Source organism: Pelobates fuscus, chromosome 3 (genome assembly GCF_036172605.1).
Source record: "Pelobates fuscus isolate aPelFus1 chromosome 3, aPelFus1.pri, whole genome shotgun sequence".
In the NCBI taxonomy this organism is placed as follows: domain Eukaryota; kingdom Metazoa; phylum Chordata; class Amphibia; order Anura; family Pelobatidae; genus Pelobates; species Pelobates fuscus.
Genome location: NC_086319.1, coordinates 378,616,440 through 378,641,823, shown reverse-complemented (window position 1 = coordinate 378,641,823; position 25,384 = coordinate 378,616,440). Strand labels below are relative to the sequence as shown.

The 25,384-nt window shown below is 40.9% G+C and overlaps 1 protein-coding gene across 3 annotated transcripts in view; it reads right to left on the bottom strand.

Moving 5' to 3' along the window:
* SMARCA4 (SWI/SNF related, matrix associated, actin dependent regulator of chromatin, subfamily a, member 4) overlaps positions 1 to 25,384 on the bottom strand; it is a 43,524-nt gene that overhangs the window by 6,116 nt on the left and 12,024 nt on the right. For all 3 annotated transcript variants that reach the window (XM_063449510.1, XM_063449511.1, XM_063449512.1), the window contains exons 2-31: positions 20,410 to 20,648; positions 19,798 to 19,930; positions 19,319 to 19,717; positions 18,923 to 19,021; positions 18,473 to 18,731; positions 17,893 to 18,019; positions 17,554 to 17,727; positions 16,659 to 16,832; positions 16,075 to 16,242; positions 15,894 to 15,944; positions 15,654 to 15,784; positions 14,301 to 14,358; positions 12,899 to 13,014; positions 12,436 to 12,586; positions 12,125 to 12,288; positions 11,074 to 11,140; positions 10,522 to 10,632; positions 10,001 to 10,243; positions 9,404 to 9,517; positions 8,141 to 8,248; positions 7,491 to 7,577; positions 7,229 to 7,275; positions 6,717 to 6,883; positions 5,548 to 5,711; positions 4,783 to 5,010; positions 4,355 to 4,432; positions 1,665 to 1,883; positions 939 to 1,192; positions 686 to 794; positions 500 to 601 (exon numbers count right to left, since the gene is read on the bottom strand). In XM_063449510.1, coding sequence (XP_063305580.1) covers positions 500 to 601; positions 686 to 794; positions 939 to 1,192; positions 1,665 to 1,883; positions 4,355 to 4,432; positions 4,783 to 5,010; positions 5,548 to 5,711; positions 6,717 to 6,883; positions 7,229 to 7,275; positions 7,491 to 7,577; positions 8,141 to 8,248; positions 9,404 to 9,517; positions 10,001 to 10,243; positions 10,522 to 10,632; positions 11,074 to 11,140; positions 12,125 to 12,288; positions 12,436 to 12,586; positions 12,899 to 13,014; positions 14,301 to 14,358; positions 15,654 to 15,784; positions 15,894 to 15,944; positions 16,075 to 16,242; positions 16,659 to 16,832; positions 17,554 to 17,727; positions 17,893 to 18,019; positions 18,473 to 18,731; positions 18,923 to 19,021; positions 19,319 to 19,717; positions 19,798 to 19,930; positions 20,410 to 20,648 — 4,541 coding nt within the window. The remainder of the gene's footprint in view (positions 1 to 499; positions 602 to 685; positions 795 to 938; positions 1,193 to 1,664; positions 1,884 to 4,354; positions 4,433 to 4,782; positions 5,011 to 5,547; positions 5,712 to 6,716; positions 6,884 to 7,228; positions 7,276 to 7,490; positions 7,578 to 8,140; positions 8,249 to 9,403; positions 9,518 to 10,000; positions 10,244 to 10,521; positions 10,633 to 11,073; positions 11,141 to 12,124; positions 12,289 to 12,435; positions 12,587 to 12,898; positions 13,015 to 14,300; positions 14,359 to 15,653; positions 15,785 to 15,893; positions 15,945 to 16,074; positions 16,243 to 16,658; positions 16,833 to 17,553; positions 17,728 to 17,892; positions 18,020 to 18,472; positions 18,732 to 18,922; positions 19,022 to 19,318; positions 19,718 to 19,797; positions 19,931 to 20,409; positions 20,649 to 25,384) is intronic.

Genomic DNA, 25,384 nt, shown 5'->3' with positions numbered 1-25,384 from the left:
ACATGTGCCTACATCAGCACAGGTCTCTATAGAGTATTATTGTGGGGATTTAATTCAATCCTCAACAATGGTGTGATGGTAACGGAGATACAATTTCATAGCTTTAAGCGAGTTGTCACCTTTAATACAAGCACCGGTTCAATTTACTAAAACTAAGTGACTGTATGGTCACCTAAAAACACCAAAAACCTAGTTTTACCATTGTGGAGGTCACTTCTTGAAATGCATCACTACTATAATGCAATGACTCTACAGTTATTGAGGAAATTAAGTTTTTTTTACACATCAATTGCCTCAAACACCTAGTCAGAAATATAAACTGTACATTTCTTTTTTGCTGTTCACGTCACTTTATAGGTTTTAATTTTACAAACACTTAAAGTTGACAAATTATTGTAATTCCAGCCAAGGGAACCAGCATAAGACAGTTTCACAATTCATTCTCAATAGCAAACTGTAATTTATAACTGTGGTAATGGAAGGACACAATAGTACGTACTAGGGAACCTTCAAGGTTAAAGGTCTGGGCGTTCTGACACAGCAACATAACATCTTTTTCCAAGTCATTCAGACTGCGGTACTTGTGATTTCTGATCCGCTCCTGCAGAGACAGAAGGATTTAAATCAGTTGTATGTAACAGTTTAGAAGGTAGAGCTCATGTACGAGAGTGGTCTTTCTACCCACCTTTATTTTTCTGAAGTCTACTGGCTTTCGGATCAGTTCATAGTATTCTGGAAGTTCCTTACGAGATGGCAGCTGGATGAAAACTTCACTAAGCTGGCGGCCCGAACCACTTTTGGGGGGGAGGGGAGGAAAACAGAATAAATCAATCATTAAATTTTTTTTAAGAAATTGAATTTACCTTGTAGTAAATTCATGGTACAATTGTAAAGAAGTTTTTTAGGAAAATCTCTTAAAAAATAAAAAATAGTCGTACTTGTCTTTGTATTTTATGACCGCATCCACAATCTTCTTCATCTTCTTGGTTAGGTTTGGAGGATTAGGGGAGAGCTTCTCAGCTGGAGGACGTCCCCTCTTCTTCTGTTTCTTGCCATCGTCATCCCGTTCCCTGCTTCGTGTACTCGTAGTTGGAGTTCCCAGCCCTGGGTCCACATCTCGTTTCCTTTTTCGAGTGGTCTTTTTCTGACGCACCTCCTCCTCAATTTCTTCTAACGTACCTTCTTCTATAGCCTGATGACAAATTATATTGGTCGCAATGTTACATACTACTCTACTTTACTAAAACATATTGGCAAATCAATTTGGGCAAGACTCAAACCATCCTCCGAAAGGCACAAGATATTTTGTGTGGCTTTTTGACACAAACAAATTCCCTCAAACAAAAACAAAACAAAAAAAGTTGAATAGCTTGGATACTAGAGTATAAGTGCTTTCCCGCTAGTTCAAGTTAAGGTTAAATTAAACATTCTATAGATCAGTGATAAGCAACATGTTTAGCTACAGCTCATTGTCATTCAGCTACAGACAGTATTTCTCTGGGATAATTGCTGAATATTATCGGAATGGTTTTCCACTAGCTGCCTGTGGATGGAATGCTTTGATTTCTAACTAGTAAACAGTAGTCCTTCACTTGTCTACACTCTATGCCTCATCTCCTAACCATTCATCATGCCTTTATGTAAGGAGCTTACTGCAAACCTACCTTCAGCCACTGTTTCTCCGTGAGGGAGTCACTGTAATCCACTTCTTTGCGACTTCGAGAGCCACGGCCAAACATTTTTTCTTCCTCCTCTTCACAAGTGAGTCGCTCAACTTCAGCATCATCTTTAATGATCCAGGAAGGCAACTCATCCTCTTCCATTAGACGAGGTTTACGCTTTGGATTCCGAGCTTCCTCTCTCCGTCTGTCTAAGTCCATACGCTGTAAGGAAAAGAAATGATAAGTATCCAGAGTTAAAAAACACAATCGGATACCTTTAATAATTGTTGCAGAAGTGTTGGTAGATCTAAAAAGCAAATGTCGGGGCGGAGCCGAGCCGAGTAACTGACTAGACGCACTCTACACGAGCTCCTGCGGTGCAGGCCCAAACTTAGCGGATAACCCGAGACCAAATGCTGCGATCCACTCAAGCACCAGCCCATGGGCAAGAGAAAGCAGCCACGGTCATGCCGACACCACATATAACGCCCGACCCGACCGGGAAACGCGGCAGCAAACTGAGGCCTAGTGGAGGCACGGGGGATGGACTGCCGCCTTCCCGCCAGATGCCACCCGCAATACACGAGTGCAAACCACGCACTCCCCCCCCTGTGGACCGGTGGGGGATATCCCGGTCCTCGCCAGGTGGACTGCCCCGCACCCCGCACCCAACGACAGGCAAAAAGACCTACACAAGCGAGAGAGAGACGGGTGCACCTAAGATGGCGGATCAAGCAGACACAATAGTGTCTAACAAACGACAACGCCCTGGTGGGGCAGACACCGGGAACCAAGCAAGAGACCCCATTATTGTAATTTTCAAACGCTTCTGGGCCAAATTGCAGGCATGCTTACAGCCTGAAAAGCCTTGCCGACAACATACGACGAGGGCTGGAGTCAAAGGTATGCAGAAGAAGGGGGGGTCCTCCTCAGGGCTACTCTAAGACCCACGCTACCAAATCACACACCCGTGGCCCTCCCGGGCTGAGAGCAGTAAGGGGCGCGCCCCAGAGGTGCCGGCCACACTGGCGGAGTACAACTAAGCGACTACCCAAGCGACCTGGCAAGACTCCCCGCACCACCCCAAAGGGGTTGAACCTGGGCCACGAAGGCTCCCAGGCTCACGACCGACTAGCACCAGCTCTCGCACAGCTCCGAGGCGGGAGAGGATTCCCGACTCTGAACCGCTGCGGCACTACCCAGCCGAGACGTAATTCAGGTAGAAGACCTACACCCGAACACGTTGCATCCCAACACAGCTCATCTGCCCTAGAAGCCTATAGACCATGCTGTTGCAGGTACGTGACCTGCGGCGGGCAAATTCAAGACACTGTCAAGGGACAGCCTGCCCAATTGTGGCAGCGCCTGCTTTACTGCACGAGAGGAACCCCATCGAGGAGGCTGGAGATAGCGGAGACGGGACTTACCTGACACAAGGCATAGGCTGACGGACCCACAAAACATGCCTGCACCACATATGGGACTTTAAAGGAATGTATGCTGAAGCACATTTTCTACTGCCCAGTGGCATTTCCTAGCTGTTTGCCTCACCAGTTCTAGTTTAGCCTGTTTCTCCTACTGTTCACACCTGTTAGAACTAAATTCTAGATGTCACTTAATAACAAAGCTAGTAGCCTACTATTTACAATTATGCATGATACAGTACGTAACCTAGCAATGTCTTAACAAGCGTAGTGGCTGTAAAGTACAGCTTAGAGCAACGTGACCTCTATCAGTCTTAATGCCCCACTGTGATATAATCTGTCGCAAAGTTAGCGAGAACCACTAACAGATTAGCCAAACCAAATGCGTAGTGTTATTGAATATAATGGTTATGCTAAAGTTATTATATTATAAAAATTGTGCCGTTTAACCCAATGCTCCTATTGTTACACGTGAAAATTCGCTCGAGGATTGCTCTTGGGGCACCATGAGCTTGTCTGTCATTATTTCATTGCACAACAAAAATAAAGAATTAAAAAAATAAATAAAAATAATGTCACTGAGACCATGTTTGAAGAACCTGCCAGAAACAATCATTTATCTTGTTGAAAACCAGAGCAGGATTTCCCCAATTCCAAACATCCAAAGAATATACTGGTGGCATAAGTAATGCAAATTTGTTGATTGATCAAAAGTGATTAATCGAAAAAAAAATTTTTTTTTTTTTTTTAAGTTTCTTTCCAAATTTTGCCTGTAGATTTCACAATTACATATTTTTGTTCTGTTTGCATCCATTGACCAAAAGTGACAGTTTTAGGAGTGAAAACAGGCGTTGCTATTATAATGCCAAACGTAGGTTTATTGAAAATGGCCATCGTAATCACACAAATCTTCAGTTTTCTAGGTTCTTTATAATTAGACAAATTGCAAGAAAACATAAGAGTGGTTGGGATACATGTAAAATGTATAGAGTTTTATTCCTTATTCAGTTCCACCATGTAATTTTATTATGACCTATGGAAGAACTCTTCAATAAATCCTACAATCCTGCCATGTCTGTCTCCGTCAATGACCATGTTTGACCGTGCAGAATTAAGATTTTACAGCTCAATGCAGTAACGTGTTAAGATGCCTAGAACAGAGTTACACCTTCACTTATCCCATGATTGCTACAAAGCTATGAAATAAACTCATCCATATAAATACTGAATATGACATTTGTTTACGAATAACTGGAGGTCAAGACTCACCATAAATAGCTCAAACTCCTCTTCATGTCGGGCAATCATTTGATTCACCGTTTCATCATCTGGCACCTCGTCTTCCTCCTTAAGAAAGAAAGAAAACCACATTAAACCTTTTTTAATATAACAAGAAGGGCATAGCATCCTTCCGTATGGAATAATGTCCACAGGTCTAACGTGGTACCAATCAACACCCATCCTAGTCTGTTTCAGTTTGGGGCTCACAAACTGGATTGTGGTCTTTGACAAAAATGGAATTGCAATGGCTCCAACCCACCTGACAGCCTAATTACCCGAGCAATGGTTACCCAGCACGGATTTTCTCACCATTTGGAGACCTATATTATGGGCAGGTCTTACTACTATTATCCCTCATTTCCACACACTGGGAAGGATTAAAATCAGAAAAATGCCAGGTGAATCAAGCTACTCACCTCGTCCTGCTCCTCATGTTCTAGAATGGCTTGCAGGAAGGCTTTCCTCTCGTGGCTGGAGGACTTCTGGTCAAACATGCCTGCCTGAATAACCTTCTGGTCCACATTCAGTTTGTACTTGGCGGCAGCCAGGATCTTTTCCTCCACGCTGTTCACCGTGCACAGACGCAACACACGGACCTCATTCGTCTGGCCAATGCGATGAGCGCGATCCTGAGCCTGGAGATCCTGAACAAGAAGAAACAAATTGTATATCACAGCATGAACGCAACATACAGTTTCAGTGAGTGTCCCCCATCAAATAGAAATATATAAATAGTCCTGCATGTACACAGCAACACGCATACACTACAACATGGGTTTCTTCGGCACCTATTCTCGAGCCAATCATCTATTATTACATATCAGACAAAGAATCAGGGCATCACTTTCAGTCATACAAGGATTCCTTATTGATGCGCATGTACAATAATTCACGCCCACCCGTGCTTTATACCGCAGCATGCACTGTGCACAAAGGAGCCATTTAAAATGGTTAGGCTGAAATGCATTCAGCTTCCTTAGGACACATGTATCACTTCGCAGTCATCAGAATCTGCTCCCTAAAGACATTATATGCCAGTATGGAAAGTCCTGTTCATTAAGATTTGTAATCTCCATGTTATTCAGTGGTACAAGCCTGTTACATGCCTATTTCTGTACCTTGTGTCTCGCACCCTGCAAAACCGGTTAGCAGTATATAAATAACTTTGCACTGCTTTGTACCTGATGTGGGTTCCAGTCACTATCAAATATAATGACTGTATCTGCAGACTGCAAGTTAAGGCCCAAACCCCCAGCACGGGTGCTGAGTAGGAAGATAAAGTATTCAGATGCAGGTTCATTGAATGTCTTTAGCAGCATACCACGGTCCTCTGCTTTTGTGGTCCCTGTAGCGAAAAAACAAAAATAAATTCAGAAAATAAATAAAATGCATCTGAAATCATTTAAGCACCAAAATGGAATATAAAACTTTTATAAACCTCAAGACTATCTATTCATTGTGATTTTTTTGTTTTGATTTTTTTAAAACAATCTTTACTGAAACTGATTAAAGAGGCTTTAGGCTCAATTTACCAACTAGAACACAGGGACACGTAGGAGATCTAGAACTCTGTGGGCTTTGTAACCAATACATGGTATACATTTGTATTGTTTTTTTTAAACCAAATGTGGAAACTAGACTAAGACAGCTTTAATGCTGACAAACCTATGCCAGACAATGTAAATTTGGAATAGAAAAAAAAAATGCAGAAAAGGACAAAAAGAAGCAGTCTTTGGAAAATGGCAAAATCAGGAGACATCACAGGAGTGATCTCAACCTAAAACACCACTTGTAATATCCTAAGGAGGCACTTCATAATCAGATTTGTGTGAAAATGAATGAGAACACTGGTGTAAAACCAGGTCTAGATCACATCTTCCCTATGCAGCTTGAAATTAGAAATTCAGCATTATGATTAAATGCCACTGACTTCAGGAAAAATATGGGGTCATTGACTCAAGTGTACAATGCGGACACTTCCTTTAATACAAGCGTTTATAGAAGAAGGGAACCTACCAAAGAAGTAAACATAAGCATCGCTGTTAGTATAAGTGAAACGAACAAAAGAGATTAATAGGAAAACTGATAAGAATGGCCTTCAATTGGAGATATGAAGGTAGACGACTGAAAGAGCACTAAATGAAACAGGAAATTGGTTCGACATTTTATTAGAAGTCTGCTCAGCAGGTCATCATTTTCTACGGCTTAAAAAGCCATCATGAGTTTATACTCTCCACCGCATGGCTAGTGCAGTGATACATGTATGACAAAAGAAAAAGCAGACAACAAAAAAACAGAACAAAACAAAAACACATAGGCATGGCAAATTACGTTCAATCGATCCACTTACCATCCAACCTGAGGTATTTAAATCCACGATAAGCAAAATAATCTTCCATTATGGTCATAAGAGTGGTCATCTGGCAGAAGAGAAGGACCTTGTGGTTGGTGTTGCGTAACTTTGGGAGGATGCGATCTAGAAGCTCAAACTTCCCAGACGCACGGTATAGATCCTGCCTGTGTGGAGAAAGGACAAGACCTGTCACAATAACGAATGGACGTCAAGCATACAATACTTTAACTCTTGTATTTAATTGTCAATGTCTATCAACCGAAAATCTAACTAGTCAGCTATGCTGTCACTTTCTGCCAACTGCATTACTTCAGCAACACTTTATTAGAACTTCACCATTTCTAAATATTCTATACTGTGAAAAAGAAAAGAAAAGAATAACTGCAAACTCTTGAAATAAGATGGAAGGAAACAAACTAAATGTATAATAAATAATATTTTTTACAATGTTAAAATGGTTTTGAATAGGTCATTTAGTCCATTGAATTCTTGGCATGCCAGTTACGTACCCTTGCACGATACCATTAGTGAATCCAAGGTGTTCTGAGAAGGACTCCTGAAACACAAAGTAACTAGTTACAAACAAAACTTGGGGGGGGGGGGGGAAACAATAACGCTCCAAACACCACACGCATTGCAACCACGTTTATAAAAATCCTAAAATGGACTTTGTTAATTATAGAGAGAGGGGAGAGGGAAACAATTCTAACCAATAAGGAACCAGTGTAGATCTTACTGCATGCACAGACAGTGGTGATCTCTGACACCTACCTCTATGTGCTGGAACATGTAGGGGTGGTTACAGATCTTTCTCAGTTGCATGATTGTGTTCATGAGAGTCTTGGTTCCTCCTTTACCCTGTATTGAACGGTCAATAAAAATGAACAGAGCACATTCACAACAAAGTGTACAGCATATTCACAATCTGAGTACGGATCTAATTAAAGACATATAACCAAATAGGATATTCAGCATCAGATCACTTGATAAACTAAAACGGAAAAGCAAACCTGTATGGTATATCATCACTAGTGTGACCCACCAATTAAAAGTAAAAAAATATAAGAGCAAAGTGTAGGGGGGGGCGGGGAACGAAAGCGCTTTTTTTTTTGTTTTGTTTTTTTAAATAACATTTTAGGATAGGGGAAAAATGGGGGAGGAGGGTTCACAACCTAAAAACAACTAGTGACAACTGCAGCGGTGATTATCGTGAAGGCTTAAGGTTGTGTAAATTTGACTTTTTAGGTAAAGTGAACACAAGTATTGTCGTTACAGTACGTATTTGTGCTTTAACCAAAAATCCATAGTAAAAGTTTGGCAAACTGGCTTCTAAGCATCAATTCGTGTAAGGATTCTGTTCTGCTCATGCACAAACACTGAACATTTTTGAGATATTAGTTTTACATTGGAGATAAACTGACCTTTTTATCTTTTTCTGAACCGTCTGTCAGAAGGACTCCCTTGGCCTGCATGTGTCTGTATAAGACACGCTGCAATGCAGACATGTCACACTTGATGACATATTCAACCTATTCAAAAGACAGAGGATTATTATCTGGTCCATAGCCCTGACATCATACCCTAAGCACCAGAGAGGCAAATAACAAAATGCTGCAGGAAAGCAAGACAAAAACAAGACAAAACAAAAATAATAATAATCTTGCACACTCTGAACCATAAAAATGTGAAAGGACAACCTTTAAAATAAGAAAATTTCATATATTTAGTTTATTCAGGAGTCCCCAGAGGTAGATTGGCCTGAGAATAACCGATAGTGAAGGGGAGATCACTGTAAATCCTGTACACTTATTTACAAATGGAACACAAATAAGAGATGATCGAGCTAGCGAATTTCAGGCAACAAAATGTATTTTCATTTAAATACGTGTAGGGGTCATCTTTTTGCACAGGTTATACATTTAGTATGTTTAAACCTAAAAGAATAAAGATGATCGGATGATATCTGGTCTTTCATACCTACTTAGATAATACCTTTGTATTTAGTGGGAGTATAAACTAAAAGGTGTTAATTAAGATTTCTGTGATCATGAATGGAATGTTTCCATTTATCCAGAGTATTTGATTACAATGCTTTACTGTGAATGCTTCCAAAACAGAAAACTAAATGACTACTACATGTTACCACAATTTCCTGTCTGAATGAAGGTCTCCTAAAACAAGATGCCCAACATGACTCGAAATTACTTTATATGGCACAAACATCATGCAGACATTGTGCCAGTAAATGCATAGCAGCAAAGAAAGTCCTATGAGGGGTCCAAACACACCATACATCAACACCGTGACAACTTTTATCCCACAACTCCTTGTGTATACCTGAAAGCTAGAAATCGTAGGATAACTGCTTCACTTAAGGGTAGGCTTGGCGCATGTGCACCAACCAATCCAAGGCAACATGCCACGTGTATGGAGAGGGAAAAAAAGCCAAGATGCAAACTTTTAGTAGCTACAGACTAAAAATTAGACACTTGCAGGAGGAGATTTCATCAACACACAGGAAAAGATTCCGCCAGTATCTACCAGAGTGCGAGTTATTTTTTTTTTTTTTTTTACTTTCAAAGTAGAGAAAATTGGTCCCAATGAGATAGTGGGGACAGCATCGATTTATAAAAGAAATATAATTTGAAAGCATGCTCCAAGCATTATTAACCAACTACACAAACCTTTTCTGGCAGCTGAGCTTCTACTTCTTTTTTAAGTCTTCGAAGCAAGAATGGACGAAGGACTTTATGAAGACGTCTGATAATTAGAATGGTTTCCTCTTCATTTAGATCCACCTGTGCCGACAAAGGAAGGGTGTGAAATCATTTGTGTTTCCATGGGAGACATTGAAAGCAGATTATCAGTTTTCAACATACGAGAGAAATCAACGCCATCAAAGCACTTTACAATCAATAGATCAGAATAAAAAAAAACAAAAAACAATGATCTTTCAGCCTGCAGAGCACAGATAAGACTATTCTAATACGCTTATGAGAATCTATTTTGCTGGATTGTTACATTTCACAAAACTGCTATACAGCACTAAAATACATGGTACAAGACTTCAAAAGATTTAAATGGCAGGTCAGTAGAAAGCGTTCAGAGCTGCTGTTGTTTGAACACAGCACCTCTCGTAAATCACTTTCACTCAGGACAGGCTTTGTGGATTGAACGATGCCTTAAGTGTAGAAATAAATTAAAATAAGCAGAGACTAGAAGCAGCCTTGAAGTCCAAACTCCGTATAAATAATATTTAGAATAGCATTGATGACACATACCTTTTCCCCAGTCATTGCAAAAGGGGCATTGAACCACTGCTCAAAAGTGCTGCAGCTTTTGAAGATGGTCGGAAGCAGGAAGTTGAGCAGGGCCCACAGTTCTGGGAGCTTGTTCTGCAGTGGGGTCCCTGTCAGAAGGAGACGTCGGGGGGCAATGTAATGTGTGTTTAGCACTTGTGTGAGCTTGCAGTGATGGTTCTTCATCCGATGGCCTTCATCCACAATCATGTACTTCCACCTGATCTGTAAGCAGAGATGGAAGAGTTATCAGCCTTGTTCTAACAGAACGTTGGGGCAAAAGAAGAAAGGAAAACCTAGGATACAAACAAAAACCCTTTATCCATTTATCTTATACCCCAGGACAGACACTATCAAAGAAGAGATACCCTTAACAGATTTAATGTTCAATTCAGTAAAGAGACACCACAGATAAAATATAGGAAAATGTGCCTTTAAGTGATATTTGCAGACACTGCCAGAAGCCCACTACTTATCAGGCCTTGTGACAGAGCAACACACACCTTGGCCAGAATGTGCTTGTCCTTAATTATGTACTCATACGTAGTGAGGAGGACGTTAAACTTCCCACTGCGGAGCTGGGGAACGAAGGCGCGGCGAGCAGCAGGTGAGCCCTGTAAAAACAGACAGCAAGAGGCATAAAAAAACAATACTCTTTCCCTGGGTCACCCAAACTGACATTTAAAACCAATTTACCTGGAAATTAATGTCCAATAATCCGAAATGGCCCATTTTATTTTATGGACGTAGAATACACATTTGAAAAAGAGTGGCATCATTTTATTAAAATTGCTTTGCTACTAAACAAAGTTGTTCATGTTTTTGACATGAAGTGGATTTTCCACTACGACTACATCATAAAGGCCTTTAACAAGCCTGGGTGTTCATGGACAAAGAACCTTGGGCAATTACAGAACTGCGTGATTCCATTGCAGGTCTTACATCTTTGTATTAACGTGAATTACAACTTTTGTTTTATAGTTTCAGTAGGAGCTGCGCCCCTGTGTGCATTATATTATGATTATACACAACATTTTATATGTATGCCAACCTACCTTGTATGATACTTTCACCACTGATGGCCCCCATTTATCAAATTCATAAACCCAGTTGGAAAGTGTTCTGCAACAGAAAGGATAAAAATCATATTAGTCCCATTAAATCACACTAAAAAACGCCTACCTTTCCTGACCCTGTGCAGCATGACTGGAAAGTCACCTAAGCACCAATTACAGAGCAGAAAAAACTACATTTAAAAGAAAAAAGGTTTTCGTGTGTAGAGTGTGTCCTCTGTTTCATTTCACAAAAGTGCCGATTTTAAGAGAAATTGTCACTTTTATAAATGAATACTAAAATACCTCCCTGGCAGTCACGCAGCAGGGAGGCACAGTTTGGCCCGGTTGAAACTGCTCATTGAGAAGTGATGTCTATGAAGGCTTTGATTGGTTATTGCCTGGCTCAGACCAAACCTGTTCTGGAGAAGAAGGAAAGTGTTTTCAGTATTGTCAGATATTAGATCTGCAGCTATTGCAAGCCACTATTCCACCAAAAGGAAACATGCATACATACATACTCCTTTTTGGAAATATATCTACTAAACTGGTTTTTCATTTCTATATACATTGCCATAAAGCTATTTCACACAGTCATATCGAATTAGGGGATATCCACGAAGTACACTTGCACACAAGCCCACAGTTTCTGAGATTACAATTCACTTAGGATGTGAATCTGACTTGTATGCCTGTTAGTGTGCTTGTGAGGATTGAAGATTGGATAAACAATCTATAGATGTTGGTGCCAAGTTACAATAGCTTGATGGTTAAATGATTAATGGAAACACAGAAGAGCTGCTCAACTCTATTAAAACCCATTAGTGACTGTGTGAAAAAGGTTCAAGATGAAGTTTAAAAGTCTTGGTCACTAATACCACATTTCCAACTATGCATCATATTGAGAGCCTCAGAGAGAAATTCTCTTGTAAGCCAATAATGGCTAACCCAGTCATTGCCGCTAAAGATCATGGGAAAAGTAATCCACAGAAGTATCAGGGGTAAACATTGGCCAATACAATGCTCTAGCCAGTTCCAATCTGGTGAAACTCACGAAAGTGGCACGATAATCAGGAAGGGGCCATTAATCCGCTTGTGTTCCATGAGGTATGTTATGAGACCAATGGTCTGGATAGTTTTCCCCAGACCCATTTCATCAGCGAGGATGCCGTTCAGGTTGTTATTGTATAAAGAAACCAGCCACTCGAGGCCTTTAACCTGTGGAAGAGAAACAAGCATAAATTAACCACAGAAACAGATCGCATCAGTATGCTAAAAGTTTAGAAAGTGGTTTTAACTCCAGCATGCACACACACACCATACAAATAGATGTACATTAAAGAATAGCAAGGTGGAGAAACTCACCTGGTATTGCTTGAGGAAACCATTCACTAGCAGCGATGACTGCTTCTCTACTTTCTCACTCACGGCATGTGCCACAGCATAATATGACTGAAGACCTCTTTCTGCAGCCTGTGATATACTGTATTCATCATCCACGTCCTGTCTGGCACACCTGCAGGCAAGAAAAGTTGACCATAAAAAAGTTTGAAAGAGATCAGAGGAAGCAGACAGCCTGGGAATCAGAGGTGTTCATAATCAAATTTGATTAAAAGTCCCCATATAAATTTTAGCTGTAGGCTGGACTAATAATAATTTAAAAAAAACAAAACAAAACGCTTCTGTAGCAGAGGTTAGCAGTCAAGGCATCCCCGTCCTTATTACAAAGTCCTTTTCCAAGGATTTAGGATTTATAAATAAAAAGACTGCTAATCTGCTGGTTACAGAAACATTGAGAATGGAACGTTTACAAGCCTACAATACTCACTCGATAATTTCCCGAGCATAAAACTCTGAGACCTCATCACTGTCTGGGTCGGGTATTTTCTTCTCCCCTACTGTGGGCAAAGCAGTGACTGAAGACATTGGCTGCTCTTCCTCTTCCTGGGTCAAAGGACAAAGCATTAAAAGAGTCAGTTTCAAACAACATATTCTAACAGTATATCCTAGACTGGTAGGAAGCCCAGTTATACTTTATCCTCCCAATGGAACAACCACAGAGCCAAAGTGTTTACCTACAATACATCATGAGGAGAAATATATTTGGAGCCTTGGGTTTGTCTGCTTGGACTGAAGTCAGTTAACCTCAATCACAATTTTCCCCCAACATAACCTATTTGGATTTTGCTTCCCAAGCACTACCAAGCCTCAATAAGCAAACCAGTAACCAACCTCATGCTGATGAGTTGCATTAACCAACGAAACAGCTGTCCATGAGTGGTTCACTGGCTTTGCTCCTCTTCCTAAGTTGTGTCTCAAGCTGTTGTACACAGCAAACACAGACTAAAAGGAATCCATGTTTAAAATGGAATGAGGCAAAAATGCGATTCTTTGTTAAGCCAATTTGCATATGCCCACCCAGAATCCTTTGCAGTAGTAACATCACTGCACATTTGTGATTACTGTGGGAAAAGAAAGTCTTATGCCTTCACTGGTGTGCAGATTTGTGTTTAGCATTGTATTAGCTATCCACAGACTTCAGGTGGAAAGTGTTTTCAATCACAATTTTTCCCCACCATAACTTTTTGGATTTTGATAGATAGAGATATAGAGATAGCTATATCTAGAGAGAGAGAGATATTTGTGCACAGAAATAAATCTGAAGCAGCAAGTATCTCCATAAAGCACTCCTCACATCTTCTAAAACTAGTCAGAAATCTTTGACTTTCTACAGACTATAGAAGCGTAATTTTTCACCCTAGCCAAAAGTAAGGCATTCTATGTCACAGAAGGGGTAAATCATACATGCAGAATCCTGAGTGTTTTGAGTTTCAAGAAGAATTACATTACAATAATGTTCAGGTCGCCATATTTCAGACAATTTGCCAATAAACCGAATACATTTTACACACTGGAACACAGGTTGAACAAAGCTACGTTAGTCTCATCAATTTCTTTATATTTTTTCCTAAAGAAATGCATGCCAGAGATACTATTCCTCGAGGCAGTAACTACATTTCCTTGATGCTGGCTTAGCTTCATGAGAAAGTAGCCAACATCTGCAGTACCGTATCAGGTCATAAACACTCGAGAGAAAGACACGGGCCGTCCTTACTTGGCACTGCAGATGATGAGATCTGTCCTTCAATGGCATAAGTGGATAATATATTGTGTGCCCAAGTATGCCCTATAGACTTCTCTACAAATGCCCTTTTTACAGCGTAACTCACCTCTTCCTCCTCATCTGATTCGCTCTCTTCGCTGTCTGATCTGGGAGCCACTTCATATCTAGAAAGAAAACCAAATTAAGTTCAAATTCAAATGTCAATCAAGTCACGGATGTGAGCAATTTAACAAACTTTTTTTTTTTTTTTTTAAATTAAGCTTTTGGACATCATATATTAAAAATCTACAATTACAAAACACAAGGTGTCAATGTCTCCTAGTGATAAACACATCTTTGTCACAGTTGTCCTTCTCCCCCATTTAATCTGCACATATCTTACAAAATTTGTCTTTTAGTTTCCAACAGTTTTCCTCTATTCCATTACAAAAATATACTGAAATGTATTTTATTTAAATATGCAATTGGTCAGGATATCCCACAGAATAGGTCAACCTACAATAACCCCAGTTACACAATACCTGTGGAATTTAAATGAAGACAAATGTATAGTGTTAAAACCAGCATATAGGCATATCTCTAGACCTTCTTGCAAGATGACCGTTTTATGCTCGTTTACCATAGACATACCTGACTAGCATGTATTCATCTACATTTACCAAAAATGTGCAAGAAAACTGTATGCCATGACATGGTTAGAATTTGGGTTTGTGCCGCTGTCGTGGCATAACATACCGGCTTTGTTCATGATTTGCACAATAAAATAAAGATTGCCAAAAAAAAAAAAAAAAAAAAAAAAAAAAAAAAAAAGCATATAAGGTGGCTTGCCCCCCCTAAAAGGTAAGAAAAAGAAATAAATAAAAAAAAAAAAAACAACAACAACAACAAAAAACTTATTTCCAGCACCGCGCAGGTATGCCGGTGCTGGCCCTGCCCTGCCTCCTTGGCTGACATCAGAATTTATGATCTCAGCCAAAGGAGCGGAGCCGGGCCAAATGGCAGCTTGGCCAATCAGCATCTCCTCAGAGATGCATTGCCCCAGGAAGCACCTCCAGCGGCCAGAGGAGTGACTACTGGAGGTGTCCCTAGGCAGCAATGTAAACACGGTCTGATCTCTGAAAAAGCAGTATTTACAGCAAAAGGCCTGCAGGGACTGACCATACTCACTAGAACAACTACAGTAAGTTATTTGTGACGCTATATACTTAGCTTGACAAAAGAGTGGGTAAAAAAAAAGTAAAACACAAGGCAGAGTGTGCCATAAACCACTGTGAATAAAGCCAGCTTGCAGGAAGACGATTCGTTCAATAAACAGTTTATGGTTCCATGTGTGAGCAACTGATAAAAATAAACCCTCTGAATGAGATCCGTGAAGTTCGAGTAATCATTTCAAGTTCTACAAGGGTTTGTGAATTTTTGATCTACAACAGACACTGTACTGACAATCCGCTGTACGTACCCAGGATTCATTTCCAGCCACGTCTCCAGCTGTCCAGCCCTTGGAGCATCAGCTCCAGTGAGTTTCTTTCCACTCTCCATGTGGATGACTTTGACCGGAAGATCACTCATCTGACTGGTCTCATCCAGTGGCTGCAGAAAGAAGATGGTGGTGAAGGTTAATGGACACATTCTCTTGGCCTTGGATTCACAGATCCTTACATAATGTTCCTCTAGCCAGGAAGGATGCATTCCTACTCACCTCTCCATCTGGTCCAAGTACAGGCGGCTGACCCTCTGCATTCTCCTGCACCTGCAACAACAGCCATTCTTGAGAATTTGTACATGAATCAGACGTGAAAAAGGTTCACATCTGGCCAAGACACTGACAGCAGCACATTACAGCACTGTGTTGTAATGACATGATCATACAGGCAGCCCACCTTTTTTTTTTTCCTCCTCTTCTTCTCTTTTAAAACCTGAGCCGCTTTGTGTTGCCTGACCAGCTCTGTCAGGTTGGCTACATACTCATCCGTCTGCTGTAGGAGGTAAGCAAGACGCTTGTCTTTCTTTTGGTCAATAAGCTTCCTGTAACCTTCCTCATCTTCGGCCTAAAGGAGGAAGAAACAAAACACACATGAGCAAAGAGGAACATTCACTCACCAAGCCAACATCTAGAACAAACCAGAGTGTTTCATTTCAATTGGAAAATCTTTTAAGCCAACAGTCCACAAAAGCTTCTCAAAACCCCGTGTTGGACTCGGATAAGGTAGATTCCGAATGGTTTACATTTAAACTGATCTTGGTATAAAGGACATGGTAAAAGCCTCTGGAAATTAATTATAATTTTATAAATCAGTGTAGATTTATAGAACAACTTGAGGGAACAAAGCCTTATTAAAAAGTAACCCGCCATAAAGACTAGAAAATACATATAACCTTTAATAAAAAAGGCTAAAAATGCACAAACACATTTTATTAAACGTGAAATAACTTATGTGCCAGTGGTCGGGTAGAACATACTGACCATAAGCCTCCGCATTCTCTCTTTTTCAATTCTCTCATTTTCCTTTTTCTGTTCCCGTTCTGTATTAGCATGGTACGTGGCCACAGCCTTGGTCAGTTTCTGGATCTTCCCTGTTACGGAGCGGTGGAATTCTTTGAAGTCCTTGGCATGCTGGAGAATGCTGTTTAGATATTCCTGGAAATAGGGGGTAGGGGAGTGGAGGAAATAAAAGACTTAAGGTAAGATTGAAAGTAGTCGCATTTACAAGTTACATTATAAGATTTTTCAGGGAAGAAAAAATATAGTATGTTGAAGTGAACCTGTCATTTTCAGTTTTTGAATATTTAACTTGACTTCTGCTAAACAAGGATTTATTCCCTTAATAGTTATAAAAGCTCATATTTAAATTTATTTCCAATAGCCCATCTCCTGCTGAAAAAAATCTATCACGTTTGTAGTGGACGTTATACTCTTTTTGAGAGCACAGACTTGCTTCCAATAACAGGTTAAAAAAAACTTTGTGTAGATAAAGTGTATATTATGTTCGCTCTCCATTCTTAGACAGACTGTCCAAAATGGATTCAATAAATCGTTTCTCTATTCTCTCAGAGCTGCTGCTGCTGCTTCTGCTCTTGCACAGCGCCTGCCCCTTCTCTATACGTCTCCATTTCCTAGGAATTCTGCTATCACTTAAGATTAAGCTGTATTTTTCATGACAGTTACCACGTGCTAACTAACAATAACTCTTCTTGAAGTTCGCTGCTCTAAAAAAAATAAAGTTAAAAAAAAGGCATGCATGAAGACTCAAAAGGACATAATTTGAGCGGTTTATCTCTAGAAATGATGAAGCAATGGTTTCCGGCCATTTTAGTAGTTCTCTGTTCCAACACAGCAGATTTGTAGCTTCTCAACTAACCTGGTGTTTCTGGCGCCTTTTGCGTTCCTGTTCAACCTTCTGCTGTTTCTCTAATTTCTCTGTTATCCGCGCCTCTCTCAGGGATTGGCGCTTGCTGCGTTTGTAGGCCTTGGCATTCAGTGCAGTTTCCAGTGCAGTGTCCCGCCTCATACAGACGACTACTTCCTGCCTTAACTGTATTACAATTTGAGAAGAAACCAGGTAAGGCACATCAAGAATTTAGTGTTACAAATCGTATCCTTACGTTATGTGAAAATCTTTTAACTCATCCTGACTGAGTTTGAAAGGTTCCAGATAGTACAGACTACAGTTCCCATAAACCTCAACAGTTGCGCTCACCTGTCTCTGGAAGTTCAGAAGTCTCAGTGCCTTTAGCTCTATGGTAGCTTTGGTCCTCAGATCTCCAGCCAAAGAACCCGGAAGATTTTCCAATTCCTGGATTCGGTGTGCAATTCTTGCCTGAAGCCTGCAGAGAGAGCACGGTGTGAGATATGAAACCACCCACCCTGAATAGTTTATACAATCAGCAAAGAAAGATGCCAAGGCTGTATTAAAGGAAACTCATTTTACCATTAATGGAAAAAAAAAAACAAAAAAAAAAACTACTTGTTAAGTTGACCCTGCTAAGAACAGAATGTGAGATTCTAAGGATTAAGAAAATTTACAGCTGGCACACTAATCAATTTATCTCCATAGCTTCACAATGACTACCAAAGCTCCCACTGACTAGAAAGTCAAAATAGGATAGTTAGGTTTCCATGGGTTGCATATAAAGCACGTGTTGTGCACAACAGGGTTTAAGTGCACAGAGATCATCTAAGTCCCAGCAGTTAGGTGTAGATAAATCTGGATTTAAAAAAAAAAAAAAAACTCCCATGATCTTTATTACTAGCCTGTAATAACCATCTGAACTTCTCACCTGTATTCACGTTCCTGCAGCACTTCTACAGGATCGAGACCCCGAGGTTTTTGGATGGGGGTGATTCTGTTGGGCTTGGGATGGAACTGTACCATAGGAGGAGGTTGTGCAGGCTGCCCTGGCGACTGCGTCTGTGGGGGCATGACAGGAGAAGCAGCAGGAGGCACGGCAGGAGGAGCAGGCGAGGGTCGACCCGTAGGCTGAGGAGGAATCAGCTTCTGGGGGGCAGTAGCTGGAGCTGCTGCATTGGCCATAGGAACTAAAAATAGAGCATAAGGCAGTTGGAGAAATATACTGAATCTACATCTTTAGTAAATTTTATTATGGTTCCACCATCAAAGAGACGGTTACACTTTAGGCTAATCAAGGCAAGTTAAACTATTTATTAAGCAACAATTAAAGAATAGAAAGTTAACCTTGCTCAAGCAGAGTATTTGTAATGTCACTTACCCTCAGGCCACGGTTTAGCAGGAGCACCAGGAGGGTGACCAGGTATCCCATGGGGAGCACCAGAAGGCCCTGGTGGAGGCATGGTGGGCCCGGCCATACCTGTACAAGAAAGCAGACTTACAATTTGAAAAATGCATGAAATGAGCAATATGTAGTAAAGCATTTAACTCTCGGTGCTATATGAACTGTTGTATATTGGTTTAGACCGATAATTACTTCGGCATCCCAGCGGTTATTCAACTTAATTTCCAATAATGTTAAACCAGCTTTAAGGTTGGCAGAGCATCATGGGAAAAAAAAGTTTAACAAGATTAGCAGTCACTTGTATAGTCCACTCTAAAAGAATTGAAGACAATTCAAAGTTCTGATCGATCTAAATCTGTATACAGCTCTTACCGTGAGGTCGGTTGTAGTTAGGTGGTGTTGGCCCAGGTCCTGGACCCGGCCCTGGGGAAGGCCCTGTACCAGTCCCAGAAGCTGCGGGTGGAGGTAGTGTTGGCATCTGCTGCTGCATGCCAGGCATGGGTCTCTTTCCCTGCACGGCCATTTGAAGGTGATCAGGTAAGGCCTGACCCCTGGCCAACATCTTGTAAGCCATTATTTGTGCGCGTAACTGATGCAGCTGATTTTGATTGAAAGGTGTCGGGGTGCGGTTTGTTTGTTGTTGCGGCTGGGGGTCGGAGTTTTCCATGTTCACCCCTCCAGTTCCAGAAGGCAGAGGGGGGCCAGAAGGTGGCCCATTAGAGGGCACAGGGCTTGACACATGCTCAGAGTTTCCCAGGGGTGAAGGATACCCTGAAAAATAGAACAAATTAAAGCTCTTCTGTTGTGGAGATTACCATAAATTGTATGTCAAGGCACAGAGTTCAGTTTACCTTGTGAGTGTTGGTCCATAGGACTTGGTGGGGGTCCCATCCCAGAGTGACCACCAGGTCTCATGGCCATACCTTTCATCTGGTTATAACGAGTGTCTTCAGGTATTGTCTTGTCATGCATGGAATCCATTGACTGAGAAGAGAAGGGGACACACAACTGATGAAAACTGCCACAAATCAATATTCAGGTCATCATTAAAGTATAGAGGTCTATGGAGAATACATTTTTCATTTAGCTCATGCAACAGTATGCTTCATACAAAGACATCAGGATACAAAACCTCTTTTCTGTGGAAATCAGCTTAAATTGTGCTGATTACCTCCATCATAGCTATGGGCTTGCAAATATATAGATTGAAGAAAAGATCTCAGACAGACAATTTGTATGGCATGTTTAAAATGCGCCCCCCTCCCCCCCCATATTAAAAAGATATTCTAATATAGTAGGAAAGGAATACATTCAAGTTATTTTTTATTTTAATTACCATGTTCTGTTATGAATAAGAACAATAAAAAAAAAATCTGTTTTCTTTATAACACTATATAATCAAAAAATTGGTTCAAAGTAAAGATCAGTGTCACACACACACACAGAATTACTAGAATACTGACCTTGTGCATTTGGTGCATATTCTCAGTTGGATAACCAGTTGGTCCCTGCTGAGGCATAGGAGGCCCAGGACTTGGTCCCATCATGCTGTGTGCAGAACCTGGAGAAGGACCTGGGCTGGGACCCAACATAGCACCAGGAGAAGGTCCTGGCCCAGGAGAGGGGACAGGCCGAGGGGTACCCCCCATAGGAGGGTCGGGGGTGGACATTTCCTTAGAGCGATAATCCAAACAACGCCAACCTGCACAAAAAGCAATAGTTTAACAGTTACAGAATACAAAATGTATCTGTCAGAATTCTACCACTATCCAGGAGAAAATAAATGATTGTTTTCTTCTACGCTAAACACAAGGAGATTTGATTGACTGGCACCTAGATATACCAAAACCTAACACCAATATATTCAACAGCATGTCATTGGAAAACATACTGATGTAGACAGATAGAAGATGGCCTTGCTCAAATGCGCTTATTAGTCTAGGACAGCGATTCCCAAAATGTTTCCCCAGCGCTATGATTATAGATGTCCCTCACCACCCCCACTAGCACTGAAATGCTGAAGCCGGCAGGTGAGGGAGAGAGGACCTGGGGGGAGCTTTAACCTGCAGCTCTGCCGGGTTCTCCTCTCGTGAGCTTGCCGTGTTGCCTCGGTTACCATAGCAATGCTCCAACTTAGTTAACTCTAGTCTCAGGAGCTGCTAGAGTTCACTCTCACCACATGGATCACCAGGTCTTAGTACTGTCCCCCACTCCCAGGCAACTGCCCTTATTCCCCTACTACAGCCTAGTGATCGACAGATTATCGGTCTGGCCGATATTATCGGCTGATAGTCGGTATTTCCGGCAAGATCGGTATCGGCCAATAGAGATGCTGATAATACATACTAGGACCGCCGGGTCTATTACAAGCCCGGCGGTCCTGGGGGGGGGCCCACAGCAAGTTCTTACTTACCTTCCCAGCAGCTCCCTGTGTAAATCTCGCAAGTCCCGTGGCAGAGCGTTGCCACGGGTTACCGTGAGATTTACACAGGGAGCTGAAGGAAAGATAAGTAAGAGCTTGCTGCTGGGCCCCCAATGTACTTTCCATGCCAGTGGACCACCAGGGAATGCTATATCCCCCCTCTCCGGTAAGAAGCAGGGAGGGGGAACTAAAACATAAATAAAACATTTTGATATTTTTTTTTTCTTTTTTAAATGCCTCCCCCCCTTACACAAATACACTCTGCATTCGTTATACACACACACTACACAAATACACTCTGCATTCGCTATACACACACACACACACACACACTACACAAATACACTCTGCATTCGCTATACACACACACACACACACACTACACAAACACTCTGCATTCGCTATACACACACACACACACACTACACAAACACACTGCATTCGCTATACACACACACACACACACACTACACAAACACACTGCATTCGCTATACACACACACACACACACTACACAAACACACTGCATTCGCTATACACACACACACACACACTACACAAACACTGCATTCGCTATACACACACACACACACACTACACAAACACTGCATTCGCTATACACACACACACACACACACTACACAAACACACTGCATTCGCTATACACACACACACACACACACACTACACAAACACACTGCATTCGCTATACACACACACACACACACTACACAAACACACTGCATTCGCTATACACACACACACACACACTACACAAACACACTGCATTCGCTATACACACACACACACACACTACACAAACACACTGCATTCGCTATACACACACACACACACACTACACAAACACACTCTGCATTCGCTATACACACTACACAAACACACTCTGCATTCGCTATACACACTACACAAACACACTCTGCATTCGCTATACACACTACACAAACACACTCTGCATTCGCTATACACACTACACAAACACACTCTGCATTCGCTATACACACTACACAAACACACTCTGCATTCGCTATACACACTACACAAACACACTCTGCATTCGCTATACACACTACACAAACACACTCTGCATTCGCTATACACACTACACAAACACACTCTGCATTCGCTATACACACTACACAAACACACTCTGCATTCGCTATACACACTACACAAACACTCTGCATTCGCTATACACACTACACAAACACTCTGCATTCGCTATACACACTACACAAACACTCTGCATTCGCTATACACACTACACAAACACTCTGCATTCGCTATACACACTACACAAACACTCTGCATTCGCTATACACACTACACAAACACTCTGCATTCGCTATACACACTACACAAACACTCTGCATTCGCTATACACACTACACAAACACTCTGCATTCGCTATACACACTACACAAACACTCTGCATTCGCTATACACACTACACAAACACTCTGCATTCGCTATACACACTACACAAACACTCTGCATTCGCTATACACACTACACAAACACTCTGCATTCGCTATACACACTACACAAACACTCTGCATTCGCTATACACACTACACAAACACTCTGCATTCGCTATACACACTACACAAACACTCTGCATTCGCTATACACACTACACAAACACTCTGCATTCGCTATACACACTACACAAACACTCTGCATTCGCTATACACACTACACAAACACTCTGCATTCGCTATACACACTACACAAACACACTCTGCATTCGCTATACACACTACACAAACACACTCTGCATTCACTATACACACACACACTACATTCATTATATACACACTACACAAATACACACTGCTTCCCAGTCTAAACACACTGCATCCACTACATGTGGCATGTATATTTTGTGCATTTACCTTTAGAAATAGTTTATTTTTTCAAAATGGTAAATGTACAGAATATCGGCAAGTTATCGGCCATCGGCCTGAAAGTTCAGAGATTATCGATATTGGCTCTAAAAAAAAAAATCAATATCGGTCCATGCGTACTACAGCTCCTATCCCAGCAGATCACCGGTAAGTTGCCAAACTGTTTCTAAACAGTTTGACTACTTACCCTGGGAGGGCACCAGAACCATTAAACAGTGCTGTAGTGCTTATTGTTTCTTTTTCACTTGGGGCGACTTGGAAAAATATTGAAATATTAAGGGCGCCTTGAACCTAAAAATGTTGGGAACCACTGGTCTAGAAGACATAATACTACAACAGTGCTGAAAAAACTAGAAATGGATGTTTATGTGGGGTACCATGACATATTGTTGAGCTGACTGCATTGAATAGTTGGGATGTCAACTGGTTATGTTATGTCATTTTAAGAGCAGTCTTTGGTTCTGTTTGGCAAATTGAGGACATTTTGTATGATGCATGGATGGTAAAGCTGTTCAGTTTGATGATCTTTTCACAGTTACCATATGTGACATATCTTAGATATCTTAAGGGAAGTTAGCTGGGTTTGATAATGGATCATAGATTGGGCCCAGGCTTTGACAAGCCATTATTATTAAACAGAGAATGATGTTCTTACTATTCACTAGCAAGCCTTTTTACTGAAAAGTTAGATCCGATTTAAAACATTTACTGCTAAAAGCACAAAACATTTGAATAAAAGGCTCAAATGGCAGACGTATGTCATGCCAAGAAATTGCATATCTTTGTGATATTAAAATGCCAGACTACTTCCTTAACTCCATGCCACGGGCACATATACAGCTTTAATGCATACTAAAGTCTGCGATAAAATAAGAACTAAGCACAGAATCATTAGCTCACAAATTTACTGGTAAGCCATTAGTTAATCGTTCAATTACATATGGCTGCAATAATGTATGCAAAAACTAATGCTACCATAGAAAAGCACCCAAAGCCAGGGACTGGCTGAAAGACCCCAGACACTTCCTGGATGTTAATGATATTGAAATGCAAACTGAAAAGGGAGGGGTGCACCATTTAATAAAAGCATTTTAACATTCTTTTAAGATTCAGCTAACAGAAGGACATTTTCTTGTTTTGAACTGGTATATGGTAAATATATTTCCCACCTTAAAGCCTAGACAATTGACACAGAAAATATACACATAATATACATAGAACATAAATGAGATTAAAAGACAAAAACAAAATTAGAATGACTCATTGTACTTCAGAGATCATCATCTCTTAAGGTCACAGTCAAGATTTGATTAAAAGTGAGGTCATTTGGGAGCAATTTCAAGCAGGGTCCTCCTCAGTCCATTATTCCTATAATATTTTGTAATTTTTTCAACTAATGATATTACCACTTTATAATATTTTAAAGCGCTGCGGTATACGTAGGCGCTATATATATATAAATGGTGATAATTTTTGGCATGAGAGGCAGAGTTTGGTTTCCAGCAAGATGTTCTATTGTGCATGCACACTACATGGCCATTTAAAAATGGCTTCTGCAAGGCCATCACAAAGTGAAAATGGCATGTTTTAGAAATGGGAGACTTCAGAGAAATATCAGGCTTACAAAAAAGTTTATCAAGACCAAGAACAGTCCCCTGGCAAATGGAAAAAAAGATATTCATCCCACCATGTTTGATTGCCATCTCCTGTCCTATTGTGTTTGATATCCCACCTCCTGTAGACTGTAAGCTCGTTTGAGCTCTTTAACCTATTGTTCCTGTAAATCTTTGTAATTGTTTCATTTATGGTAAAATCCCCCCCACTGATAATATGCAAAGCGCTCCAGAATATGCTGGTGCTATATAAATAGCAGTAATAATAATTTATAAAACAAAGGCTGAGACCTAGACAACGATTGGATAGGTTTTCATAAAAGCTCAGAATTAGCAATTGCTGTGCTTATGATCTACCGCCTGGTGCCTTAGGGTAGAAAGACTCGTTTTACGTTGGACTGGTAAATTTAATTAAAGAACGAGAAGCCGATTAATGGCTTGCTACACTCTTAATGTGGAATTACTGGCACTTTGATGT